The 14769-nt window shown below is 35.7% G+C and overlaps 1 protein-coding gene across 2 annotated transcripts in view; it reads right to left on the reverse strand.

The window, feature by feature from the left end:
- LOC118203193 (properdin-like) overlaps positions 1 to 14769 on the reverse strand; it is a 42063-nt gene that overhangs the window by 24942 nt on the left and 2352 nt on the right. For both annotated transcript variants that reach the window (XM_035375458.2, XM_035375459.2), the window contains exons 2-4: positions 8916 to 9089; positions 8490 to 8663; positions 5256 to 5432 (exon numbers count right to left, since the gene is read on the reverse strand). In XM_035375458.2, the coding sequence (XP_035231349.2) occupies positions 5256 to 5432; positions 8490 to 8663; positions 8916 to 9089 (525 nt within the window). The remainder of the gene's footprint in view (positions 1 to 5255; positions 5433 to 8489; positions 8664 to 8915; positions 9090 to 14769) is intronic.

Genomic DNA, 14769 nt, shown 5'->3' on the forward strand with positions numbered 1-14769 from the left:
TCAAACGCTTATTTCCTCGAAAAAATTCCAGAAAGAATTAAACATGATTTAATTGGCAATAATAAATGAATGCGTTATCTTTGTTGTTGCGAAGCTAAGTTTCTCTAGATTGGCAACAAATCCACTAGTCTCCTGTTTCAAATGTAAACATCAATGGCCGACATTAAAAACAGGCTTAGCGGCAATTAAACAACATTAAAATTGTTGATAATTCTAAAAATATTGCACACAGATTTACTAAAGGCATAAAACCCTTAACCGGAAGATAAAAACAACATAATTTAATCATTTTTAAAGCAAAAAATGTACAATTTACAAACATATAAGAGTAAAGAAACTGAGATCACTGAGCCGGGTAATAGAGTGGATATATATATATAAATATATTTATATACGTTTGGTGCGGCCGATTGCAACCAAAATATGAGGTGCACATCTACATGTTATAGCAGTCCTATATACAGAATTTCAACGTTCTGAGGCTACTCGTTTTTGAGTTATGCGAAATACGTACGTACATACGTTCGTACAGACGCCACGAAAAATTCTCTTCAGAATTCATTTTAAAGCAGTTTTATAATTTTTTTGAACGAAAAGAGTATTTTATTCTGTTCTTACGTACAGATATCACGCAAAAACATAGTTAAATTGCATTCGATAGCGGTCAAAATTGATATTTTCGTTGAAATATGCTGCCTGAAACTTTTCACGATTACAATACTTCCTTTTTATTTCGTACAAGGAAGTAAAAAGACTCGGAGCAGTACTCCGGCACTTAATTTAATTGTACCTTGCTGTGCTTTCATTCGGGAGTCATTGTCCTATGTTTTTAATTAGTTTTCTCATCGTTAATTTCACTTCTAGTACTATTTTAGGTTCTTTTAAGACACGCATAAGTGTCGCCATCTACATTTAACACCATGCTCTATTTATTTTATTTTCGCTACCATGCTTTACAAAGTATTCTTTTTTATTCATTTCTCTCCCACAATAGTTATTTAGGCCAACTTATATTATCTCAGCACATGATCCTTTTATTTCCACACGTATTTGTTTTAATTTTGCCAGTTTTAACTATTCTGTAATTTGAATTTTCGCTAAGTAGGATTTATAATTTAGCCCCGCTCCTGACCAATGCCTGACGAGCACTCTCTTTCCTATGCACTCTCTTTCCAGGTAGACCATTAGACCACGTGACCCAGTGGCTCCTCCCAGCTCCTAATAGACCTCCTCTTCAATTCATTCTACCTTCATTTGAGCGCCGCACAGCTCTAGCTGTGATGTCTGCTAACGCCAGCCACGCAGTAAAGAAACTACAAGACATTATGCCAGAAATTGAAAGTTGGTGTACCAAGTGGAGAATTTCAATCAATGCCCGAAATCCCAGTTGCTGTTACTTAGAAGGAAACACACTCAAACTCAGCTCAAGAGAAAACTCTATTTGTTCAACGAAGTGGTCCCACAAGTGTCAAATGCAAAATACCTTGGGGTTATACTTAATGAGAAACTGACGTGGAAAAACCATATCACAAACGTCAAAAAAAGGCCTTCACGGTAATAAATAGCTTAAAGCCCCTGCTGAATAAATATTTTAGATTAGACCTACGCAGAAAACGGCTTGTTTACATCATGAGCATAAGGCCGATTATAACTTATGCATCACCCGCCTGAAATACGGCCAACAAGAATGACTTACATAAGCTGCAGCTACTGCAAAATAAGATTCTTAGACTGATCACAAATGCTCACTATTTTGTAAGTAATGCCATGTAACATAAGGATCTGAAGTTAAGTAGCATAGAAGAATTTTCTCAGAAGACTCGCAACCAATGATAAGTCAGCTTGCAACTGGTCACACCCCTTCGCCATTAGCTCCTGCCCATCTGGACTCACACTTCGAACTTATTCTCTTTTCAGCGCCCAAAGAGCAAACATTTGATGACAGCCGGAACACATCAAGCAGAATTCTTGATAATCTCGGCATAAGTGTAACTTGGAACTTGGAACCATAGAAGAACATCTTCATAAGCTGAATAGAAGTTTTTACCAGAAAGCCGTTAACTGTGCCCATCTGTCAAATCTGAACACACTGAATTATGTGATTTTGGAGGAGGACTGTAATATTAGACCGTTAGCGGCCCACCTCACCAAAGACTCAAATTTTCCTACTTAGGGTTACTCGTGCGTAGCTACATGTATATAGTATATATATTGCATATAGACTTGTTATTGTAAAGTACTATTCTATTTTTTCGTTTTTTTTGTTTCCTTTTTCACACAGAATTATGACGATATACTTACCACGTTTTGTCTGTTCATGTTTGCTGGATTTTCGACCGCGCGATGTTTCGATCCCCTATTACCTACCTTCTCATTACCTACGGGTTTAATATACTCACAGTCTAACGTGAGGCGCCCATGTGGCAATAAATTGATTGTGCCGGCGATACCTAATCAGTCAGTCAGTCATTTGAGCGCCGGAAGCCGTGACAGTAGCATGCGACATCTAAGATATGCCTTTTCCTACAGTATTGCCATATTTATTGCTCTTGACATCTCCAGCTTATGATTCGATTGACTCCTAGAACTGTATTTACGTAAGGCTCATTCGTTGCTTATCACGTGAATTTTTTCTCAGTAATAAACTACACTATGTTATGCCAGGAAAGATATGCTTTTCCACACGACGCTACACACAGGATGTGGCTTTCCCAGCCTAGGGGCCTGTAGAAGTGCCTTCTGTTTCATCATCACTGTACTGCGTTTGCAAGTTTTCACTCATGTTGTCAACAAACATTCTTTATATCCTAAATTATATTGTGGTGCCAATGTTGAACGCCAGATGGCGCTAAGCTGGTATTTCGTGAAATTTCCATGGACCTTGAAATTTCTCTCTGACGTACTCAGTTAGACTCCAAACATATTGAAACAATGACGGTGACAGATTTAAAGTTGTAAACCAATTTGCATTACATTAAAGTGGATTAAGTTTATACTAACTTATTTATACATATATTTTAATGTAATTAAACGTGTTGTCCCAATATAAAAAAGTTTTGATCGCCTACAAAGTACCTACTATTATACTAACTGAGTACACATAGCTATACGCGACAAAGTCAGTGCAATAACACGTCTCTATTGCTAATCTGAGTAGGAAAATATTTAACGGAGCAAACTGGAGGCTAAAGCACATGTTTTGCAATAGGTTAGTGTACTTCCTCGGCTGATGGACCTGTCAAGCCGGCGACCGTTGAAGAGAAGGTGATTATGAAGACACGTGCTACATGAAGGTTGAAGAACAATTAGCTTCTTTAGGGACACCCACATGACACAATACTATTATTTTACTTATGCAATATTTTTAGTAATAATATCACAAAAAGTAGAATGTTCTCAATAAAAATAGACAAATTCAATACTATCTATTTATTTCTCTTAATCATTGCTTTTAGGTTTATTTTCGGAATTTGAGTCTAATCGTATTCTAAACATACTTTATTTTTTCTTAAACTGTTTCTTAGAATCTTACTAATACCTTACTTACGAATATTTTCTTCTTTTGATTTCTAGGTAGGCAACGTCATTGCTTCTGATGTTTAAAACGTCAGAAGTTGATGTTGAAAGTAGTATAGACTACCTTTAAACTGAGAATGTTTCACTCGAATGCTTTGGGTATGTTCAAAAATGATTTTGGAACTTTCTAATTGTCTCTAAATGCTCAGTATTACGATTAATTTCGCTATTTCATTTTTATAATTGGAAACATATTCTTTTCATTCTGCTTGTGTTTACACTGCATTAAACTCCTTTTTTAAAAAACTCGATTTTTTAAACTTTTCTATTAAGAAACAAACTGTAACTTAATATGTACTTAATAATAATTACTAAAGTAATTTTATGAAACTTTTCATAAATATTATATGAAATATTGTGAATTAAACGGAATAAAAGCTTAAATTTTTGAACATATTAACATTTTTTGCAGTCAGTTTTGTAGAGAGGGAAATTTCTCGAAAAATAGCTTGTACATGTACTCAAATAGTTACATTTAGTTGACATTTTACTTTGTCAGTTGGATTTTAGTACATTTAAAACCTTATGTCGTAATAAATATAAGTGAAAAAAATAAAAGTAAAATATTAATAAAATTTTTTGTTTAGTAATCCTTAAATTTTAACCCATTTTAAACCTAAAAGTGGAAAAACACCAAAAATTATATTTTGGTAATATGTTTAGGGTCTATTTATGTCACTTTAAGAATCATTCTGCTAAATAGCACCAATAATAGATTTCTTTGTATTGTTTTTCAAAATTCAGATATCGAACGTAGTCGTATACCTTACACGGGTTAATATGAGAAACAACGTCACTCTAGTGGCGTAGCTAGGGTGGGGCAAGAAGGGACATCTGTCCCCGGGCGCAGCATCCAAAGGGCGCCAAATTGATGCTACGAAATTTTTTAATGAAATGTTTCCCATTCTTGGCATACAGAAAGGGGCGCAAATTCTTCAGTTGTCCCCGGGCGCTGGAAACTCTAGCTACGCTCCTGCGTCACTCTTAAAATTCCACACCAATAATGATTTCTTTGTACTTTTTTTTTTTTTTCTTTTTCTAAATTCAGATATCGAACGTAGTCGGATACCTTAAACGGTTAATATGAGAGACAACGTCACTCTTAATTCCAAAGTGCAGTTAATCTGAGGTCACTTAAAAGAGTAGAAAAGAGGAATAATCCTTATATTAATTAATAAAAGATACTATTAACACGATACCTGTATTTTTAAGAAGTTTAATTTGGATAATAAGTTCATTTAATTATGTATATTAAATCAGTAATTAAAACTTTGCGTAACATCATTAGAAATGAATATTTCATTGAGTAAACATCATTTAAAATGGAGAAACGAGTTATAAGTGGCTGTAAAAGAATAATATTTATAAGAGATCTTGAACCGTGTCATTAAATCCAAAGTTGAATAACTTCGAGTTTTGTGCAGTTGCTTACAAAGAAGAAAGAAGGATATGTAGGAAAAATTAACCAGATATAATTGATATAGAAAAAATATAACTAGACATGTGCTTTTATTCAAAATTTTTTTGGGAACATTTTTAACTTCCAGCCTCTCCAAAAGAGTTTCTGTTATATATTGTTATCTTTTTATTTGACTTGAAAAGAATGAAATTTTTCTTTCTTAATTCTTTCGACACGCTCTTCTCAATATCTTCATAATCAACTATAAAATTTTACTTACCGGGACATCTTTCTGGCGCTTGGCAATTTATTTGTTCATGATTGAGACCTTTGCATTGAGCTCCACCTGCAGAAGGTTTAGGACGGTTACAAGCTCGATAGCGATGCTGAATACCACCTCGGCCACAAGTCACAGAGCACGAAGACCATTTGCCCCATGAAGACCACTTTCCATCACCTAAGTACATAAAATTATTCCATTGCCATTGGTGACTGATAATATTTTAATTATAAAACGTCTATCAGAAATGATAATTTTCAACTTATGAAAATAAAGTGAGTCTATTAGTTACAAAACTAGAATTAAACTAAATTTAAAAGGCACACATGTAATAAAATAGCAGTATATCACCCGAAGTTTGGAAAATATATTGCGACGCATGTGATAGTCATCTGTTGCAAAAATTAAGTACTTAACAATTTGTTTAAGGTGTACATTCTATTTATAAAAAAGCTCATCTTGTAAGAGTTAAAATTCATAACACTTTGCAATTGATTTAATGTAGAAATATTGCTGCGCATGCGCGGTGTGTTTGATAGCTTTATGAATAAAATAGAGGCTACTCAACATTTTCACTTTGCATTGAAAGTGAAAGCATTCGCTGATCACTTTTACTTCATAATACTTTGCAATTGATTTAGTGTAGAAATATTGCTGCGCATGGGCGGTGTGTTTGATAGCTTTATGAATAAAATAGAGGCTACTCAACATTTTCACTTTGCATTGAAAGTGAAAGCATTCGATGACCACTTTTACTTGAAAGCAACAGGAAATAGCCTGTTGGTTTGGATTATTAATAAGCCTTTTTATAGATAGTCATTTCGATGACAAATTACGATGACTAAGCCATCGTAATTTGTAATCTTGAGGCTTCTCTCGTCGGTCAATTTAGCTTGGCATATATAGTAAGAGACAATACTTACTTAACAGAAGAGGACAGCACTTTATGCTTATCAATTAGATCTCAGTCATCATTTACGTTCTGCTGATCTTTCGGAATGATCACGATTCCTTTAATTGTTATGATTGCTTCGTGGACTTTTATTTTGCCATGGTTATTGACTTTAAATGCTATTATTAACTTTAAATGCTATTACTGACTTCAAATTGCTTCGCACTTGCTTATTCTTATGCCATACGAACTTCAATTGTTTCTCATTGCATATCTATTTAATTGTCTCCACGACTGGTTACTTTTACAACTATGCGCTGATATGCCTTTAAAATTATTGCTATTTTCATGTAAATAATTGCTGATTGTCATTTTGATTATACCATTTTCACCTATCGCATGCCATTTGCATTTCAACGAGATTGCTTTTCAACGAAGAATGAATGACTCTTCCTATTTTGCTCTCACCCCCCGGGTGTTGGTGTTCTTCAAACACCATTATGTACCTAATCAACGCGAAATGCCATAGGCACTACGATGAATTACAGGTAATGATTCTAGAAAATCAAGGCCTGATCGAAAGAAGACAGATTCGGATTCAGATTTACTTACTTACCACCAGCTGTGTTGCTGGTACCGTCTGTTAAATGACTATCTGCATTTGTACTCAGTTGGTGGAGCATTTTATTATCGCTAGGCCTAGCCAAAAATCTCTATAGAATATTAAAATTTGTAGCGGAAATTTTAAAGTTACTTCGGAAGATGCGTTTTTGTGACCTGTGGTTATTAAAGAGGCCCTGCCAAGACTTTGACTGTGCTGAATGAGGATCTTATCAATGTTTTATGCACTGTGATTTTGAGTTTACACAGAATGTTTACTCTAGAAGTCAGCGTTAACTTGGATATAAGAAGTTATTCTGATTCATTATACTGAACAATATCAACTGGGTATATTAATGTGCATTATATGTGCTGTTCCTCTCGTTTGTCAATTTAGCTTCGCATATATAGAAAGAGACATTGCCATCACTTTGTTTTGATTGAAAACATCTCAGGAAAAAACGACAGTCTTGCACACCCTTTCTCTAAGCACCAGTACCTGTATAGGCCATTCTTACAGACAGATTTCAAGTGTCGCCATTCACATATACATCATATTACCACCAGTGCTGTGGAGTCGGAATCGGAGTCGGACAAATTTTGGGGTAAAAGGAATCGGAACTGGAGTCGCTAAAAATAGGTCAACTCCGTCTCCAGTTTTTGTGGTACAGTTTGAATTTGAAATGAAATTAAAATGAATTGAAAAAAATTAATGACAAGCTGACTTATCATTTTTATTTATGGACTGTATACATTAATAAATAGTTTTTTTCTATTTTATCGACATATTAATAAATAAATATAAGGGAGGAGGATGGATGTGATATTTGCCATTAGTGATTAAACTGATTCATTTAATTACAAATCTCACTGGCAAATTTAGGTAAGCAGCAATAGCAGCAAGAACTCCCAAAATTGATGCCATTCTTAGGAAGCGAGCAGGAAAAGGAGCAATTATTGATAAAGCAATGCGATAAGGAAGTACATATTTTGACGATAAAGTCTAGTATCTTTTCTACTGAATGTCTTACTCCCTTGTAAGTAGTTTTCAAGACTGACCGTTTCTGAAGTTCCCTTTTAGCTCACTAGATGGCAATCAAGAAACATAAGCCAGTAGCTGATGCAGCAATTCTTCTTCAAGAAAATAAGCATCAGCCATCGAAGACAACCACGACGATCACCAAGAAAAAGCCTATAAGAACAGTGTGGGAATTTCAGCACCTGCAAAGTTGCACTCTACTTGAAGAAGAAAAACTGTTTCCGTCAATACTCTACAGACTGATTTGTAGGGATGTGTTCTGTGGGCAGTGGTCACTGACATTAACCACGAGAAGTGTTAATTTTTTTCAAGCGTCTTGGACAAAATATGTGTAATTGTCGCAAATAATTTCGTTGTAACACCTGATATAGTAAATAAAACAAGAGTTTTGCTGAAAAAGTTAATTGCCTTTTCATCCCCTCAGAGAGTTAAACACGCAGCATAAATTTGGAACTCCGCTACTACTCCTCACGAAATCTTATACCGCAGCTTAAATACTGCTTCTAAACGCACTTAGATTCCGCATACTACGCCATTAAAATTTACATTCCAGCAGGAAACTGAAATCAGGAGGGAAGGGAAAGTCAAAGTAAAAATAATTGGTTAGAATAAAATATGGTCTTTATAAGCTTACAAACTGAAACAAAACTAAGCAATACAAGAAAAGAAAATGATAAGGAAAACAGTTTTATTAATAACTTACGTGGGCATTCTCTGATATTAACGCATTGCTCAGATTGTTGGGAATCTCCTTCACAATCCTTTCCTCCATTTTGTGGGGCAGGATTGTTGCAGGCTCTGTAACGATGTCTCACACCTTCTCCGCAACTGATTGAGCATTCTGTCCATTCACCCCAATCTCCCCAGTTACCATCCGCTATAAAACGTGCAGTGCAAAACAGTCATGAAATGAACAGAATTTTGGCTGGTGAAAACGGAGTTGCACATCACGCTGCTCTACGAGATGCACTAAAACTCTTTTTATAGAAATTACGAGAAAATAAAGATCGAATTTAGGAACTACTTAATGGAAATAAGTCAAACGCTTAAAAACTGAAGGTTATTTAAACACATTTACATCATTTTCTGAATATAAATTGATTAAAAGTAGGCAGAAATAAATCTGTACCTGCGCATCTGAAGGGAAACTCGCAAATTTGTGTGTCCAAATGGTTGCCAGGACACCATTTGCCTCCTCTCGATGGACGTGGGTTGTCGCAATTCCTGTGTCGTTTTCTCAGGCCTTTACCGCATGTCACAGAGCAGGCATTCCACTCTGACCATTCGCCCCATTGACCATCTTCTATAATGAAAAAGAAGACTAGTTTATTTGAGTTATTAGTTTATTAGTATGTAGGGTTCTTAACTCCTTTTGTATATGATGACCGTTGAGGAACCTAATGAACTATGTAACGACTTAGGTCCCAATCACATTATGTTTCGGCTACGCGGGACTTGAAGTGAAAGGGGAGAATTCTCAGAATCTGCACAATTCCGGTAAACACACGTAGCTGGGTTACCAATCTCACTTACTACAAAGACTTGAACGCCAAACAGTAATCGATTATCGCTCAAATTGGGATCACGTGATCCTTCAGAAGCAGAACTTTCGTCTGATTGGTTGTCTCTATTCGGGACCCGAGACATTTTTGGTGAGGTTTGAAAAAATCCCACGTAGCCGCAACATTATTTCCTTAGCTAGGCGGGACTTCGCTTCCAGCGGGGCTCTTTTTTCTAGGAATCCTCCCATTTAAACCAGTGCTACCAGAATCTCGTTTCTTAGAAAAGTCCCGTCTAGCAGGGACTGTAGCCATTTGTGATAACCTCTTTATAGTTGAGTTCAGTTACACTTTTATTCACTCAAATAAGAATAAAAGTCAGCTACTTCTAAGGCTTACAGGAAGCCTCTACCCGGCTTTAACTCAGAAACAAGAAACGAAATTATAATTAACTAAATGAGACTTAGCCAAAGCTAGACACAATTATCCAACGTAGTTGGCCCTTAAGTTAAACTAGCCGGCGAATATCAAAAGACACGTAACGTAAAAGTTTACTATTGGGTGCCGCTTGTTTCTTGGCGATTCTTTTTTGACGCCAAGATCGGCGCCAGGAAGGCACAATTTCAAGATGGCCGCTACAGAAAACCAAAATAAGAAGTAAAGGAACTGCACAAACTCTTTGTCCATGTACACATCGATCTGTTTTCACTTAAAAAAACATCCTAGAATTGCACAAACTAGGCATTGCGCCCTGCCTTAAATTTGTCCATGTACACATCAATCTATTTTCATTTAAATAAAATCAGGAAGCTAAAACAAAGTTGAAACTATCATGGTAACCAGAAGTGAGGTTTCATAGCTAAAATTTTAAAAAAATTGTCGTTAATCGAAGGAGAACCCAATTATACACTAGAGCCGACACGTAATATACGGTCGAGCGTAACAGCTTCAAAAGTGACTTAGCCAGATGGCAGACACGCGCTACTAAGGACTCCTAGCGCTCACTATCGAAGTTAGTTGAACCTTTCTTAAATACTTGCAATGAAAATAACTCAATTTGCATTCAACGCGATTCTAAAAACTCATTCTGGTAGAAAGTTGTTAAGTGGAAACAAGAACTGATAGGAAAGGGTTTCAAAATTAAAATAACTGTTATAAAACCAAAATATGCCTTACAAGTATTTCAAAAGCATGCATAATATTTTTTATGATTGTTTTTCAGTTTAAAGGTTTGGACCAGCCGGTTCTCAAGCTTTTTTTGCCTCACCCACCTCTTTTATGATTGCTAGACAATTCTTTCAACCGATTTTAGAAAATTCGAAAAATCCTTATTATTTACTTAAATTTAGATAATTTTTTAATGCGTTTTTAAGTCAAACAAGAAAAAATTTAGAAAATGTTGATAAATACCAAAACTTGAATAAAAGCAGTTTTTTATATTCATAAACAAAACTAAACAGGTAAATAAAAGGCTCACCCCATACCTCCAAAACTATGAAATTTCTACCTGGATTATAAAAGCTGTCGCCAAACATATTCCGTCTATAAACGTCTGAAAGTGAAATCATTAAGAAAAAAATCGAAGAAAGGTATTTTATACATATTTAGATTTCTTTTTTTTTTAATACAATCAGTTTCAAATGTCTCCTGGACTTTCAACCTTTCTAAGATGACTGACTACATGTGAAAGCTAGCAGATCTTCTGACAAGTTAAATAATATCGGTATTGAATATTAACTTAATAAAAAAACCTTTTAACCTTTTCAGGGGCGGTGGTTTCGCCTTGAAACCGCATTTTCAACATTTTTTTTTAATTTAGAAATTTTGGTTTCATTTTCTCAGAACTGCTGCTAAAATTAAATTACTTCTTAAAGCTGATAACAGATGGCAGCACTAAACCTTTTTGGTCATCATTAATTGATACGGAATCGTTCAAAAATAGCTTGTTTTTGTCATTATTCATTTTGGGCTATTTTAAGAACAAAAAGCCCAACAATTTTTAATTTTTACACAATATATTTTATAATCAGGCATCAATGATTAATGAAATGTCCTTAGTTCACAAAAAAAAGTAATGGAACCCTTTTAATTTTGAATGTTTACAGCGCGGTTTCAGTATGAAACCACCGCCCCTGTGAGACATCAAAAAATGATCAGATGACGCAGTCGCGAGATTTTTTACAGCTGTATTTATTGCTTTCGGATCACTGCTGTAAGCAGTTGCATCATATCATCGTTTGAGTGTCTTCAAAGATGAGGATTTATGGAGTTTTTGAGAGAGGAAAACATTTCTTATTCTTTAGAGAGACACAGAACACACTGAAGAACATTCACAGTTGCGTTTTTATTCTGTTTCTCTTAGCCGTCGCTTTTCTCATTCTTCTAATTCACAGTAAAATATTTGTATACATCTAAATTTATTATATTTCCAGATATAATTGTCTTAGTTTTAAACTTAATTTTTAAAAAAATTTCATAGTTTTATGTAAGTAATTTAGTGCATTATTAGTTACTTTTTGTCTCATATTTTTGTTTCCTGTTTTAAATTTTTTATTTACTCGTATATTTAAAAATACGTGTTTATGCAAATATTACTTACTTCATTAGTTGTTCAGTAATTTACTAGTATAATCTGCAATGTGGGTTACGTTCAAATACTTTCCAGCAAAGTAAAGATAAATAAGCAAATGCTTAGTCTTAAATGCTCTAGACGGGCGCTGGTTTCAAGGCGAAACCGGTCCCCTTTCCATAAAGGGGGTCGAAAAAAAATTTTTTTTACACTCATTTATGTTGTCTATAGGACCATTGCATGTCATTATGCTTACTTTTCCGGAACTTTTAAAAATTTATAACATTGCGCCCCTGAAAGGGTTAAAACAGAATACCTTTTAATATGTCCGCAGATCACTTAGGTGTTTTCCCGGACGCCAGTTGTTGAGGCTTTTCTTTTCTCTAGATCAGGGCTTCACCGATGGTACGCGTACCACTGGTGGTACGGAAGAGAAAAATAGGTCGTACGCATAGAAGCAAAGAATTTTAACTATTAAATTCAAAAATTAAAACCCCAACATCCTGATTGAGTTTTATCTCTAACAATCGCAAATTTATTCGACCTGAGCTTAGGTTCAAGAGTGGTAGTGGTAATATAGTACTTTGTAGTGGTGGTACTAAAGGTTTTCAATTTTTGTTTAGATAGTACCCGTTAATTAAAAGGTTGAGAACCGTTGTTCTAGATATTTGGAATGCTGTCGAAAATTCTTCTTGTAATGCAAGATTTTATTTCAGGGTGTAGAAATAATCTTCTGATTTGGCGTGTAAGGGTGTTAGGGTAATCGAAGCTATACAGATTCTGTCTTGTAAATAATGAGACTGAATTTTTCACGCCAAGCAGAAGGCCAAAGGTGCGGAGTTTGTGGGCGATATGAGTGGTATTGGTTGTCAGCTTCCGTCTGACAGTCAGACCAGGGTTCGAATCCCGGTTAAGGTATGGATGTTTTTAAATATATAGTAGATGTGTAGCATGAGGACATTCAAAATATACGAAAAGCCGAATTTGCTCTAGAGTGGTTTAGGGGCAGAGGACGAGAGGTGGTAAACTCTCGGTTTCGTTTTCCTGGGCGTTTTCCTTCAAAACTGGAGCCGAACTGAGCAAATTTGTATTGCCACCTACATGATATGGTGCTCAACGCTCATATCAATGACTTGCACTCCCTGTCACGATAAAATTCGTGTTCTTGTTCTGATTGGGTCAGACAAGTAGGATTAACCACTACAAGAACACAAACAAAATTTCATTGTTTAAAAAAAATGCTCCGTGCCAAGGGAAAGGACACTTTCGCGGGGGACTTTCTAAGGAAATTCGGTTGGTAGTCATGTTAGGCTGAGTTCAGACGGCGGCGTAAAGGGCATAGAGGCGTAGTCATAAGGGCATAAAATACGGGAATTCCGTTCACACTTGCGAGAACGGGGTATAAGCCGTGGCCAATGAGAGAAGTTAAATTTGCGCATGCGTGGATGTATCTACAACTTTTCCGCGCTGTTCTCCTGCTCGATTGATTTCCCGTGTTCGCTCTGCTTGTTTTGTGAAAGCAAAATCTTCTGTAGAACGTCGCTTCGTTTTACCTTCGCTCTGATTGGTCGACGCTTATCCCAAACTCGCGTAAAGTTGAAAACTTCGAACCCTATGCCACGAGCTCTAAACCAGATTTTGTGATGTTTCACAGATTGGTTGCCTTGGCAACGGAGCTCGGCTTTAACCAATTATGCCCTTTACGCCCCCGTCTGAACGAAGCTTTACACATAGGGAAAATCATGGAAACCATGCAGGTAGTCCACTCGCCTAGGTTCGAACCTGGATCGAAATATCAGTATTCAGCCCTCTTACCAGCTCGGCCACTGCAACTGTAATCTTCGGAGCACAGTGTGTAATTTTCTGAACTACAAATTTTGTTTGTAGCACCATTTATTTTTTGACTTCAATAAATTGAAATTTTAAATAATCCCTTTTATAGTCTCATTGCTCCTGTTTCAAATATGCTGATAATTCCATAAAAGTAATTGATCTGGTTGTCTTAGGGGGGGGAAAGCAAAATATTAGAATTATTAAAGAATTATCTAAACATCATAAGTCAGTTTAATTAGTTGATTCAATCTCATGTAATAACAAAAACAATCGAATTGGCGCTATACGTTACAAAATTACGTTACAAAAATTGAAATGTTAATTAATTAAAATTTGAATTTGTATTTGTATGATTTATATTATTCAGATTCAAACTAATGACCTTGGTGAATCAGGATGTAATTTGTAACTTTGAAATCGGAGGAGTACTGGAAAAAAGTTCTAAATTAAAATGCACAATACTAAAACTAATTGTTTCTTTTTTAAGATATTTTACCACACCATCAGTGGATTTAACTGTCAAACACATTACCGCACTGTAGAATACTGCATCTTGTGATTAATCCAGGCACTGCATCGCAATAATTATTAATGTAACAATGAAGACTATGAAAAAATTCTGTCTCTCTCTAAATAAAGCAGTTCTATTGCATTGAGGTAACAGAAGCCTCATGGTCCTCTTCAATTACAAAACAACATTCTAACAAAAAATGGCCAATCGGCCTTTTACTGAAGAATTGAAATGGATATTGGGAGACTTGAACTTGTTAAATAATGACAGGTACAGGTTGAAGCCAGGCTGGCACCTGTGCATATCTGTAAGTATATTAGGTATCATCGGGCCTTGATAACCCTTAAGCTTCCGCCCCAATTTTTAGAAAAAACACCTAAAGGGATTTTCAAGGTCCTCCAATCCTTTTCCCCTACCATCAACCTCTCGAGAGGACTTTCGGCTCACCGTGCATTTTGAGTGCCTCTTTGCCGAAAGGCGATCCAAGAACAATCTCTTCAGAAGTGCGATCCTGAGAGAATTTTCGGCTCGCTGTGTATTTTGAGTACCGCTTTGCCGCACAGATACTATA

This window comes from Stegodyphus dumicola, chromosome 11 (genome assembly GCF_044657685.1).
Source record: "Stegodyphus dumicola isolate Sdum_Otavi_A_Nest chromosome 11, ASM4465768v1".
Classification (NCBI taxonomy): domain Eukaryota; kingdom Metazoa; phylum Arthropoda; class Arachnida; order Araneae; family Eresidae; genus Stegodyphus; species Stegodyphus dumicola.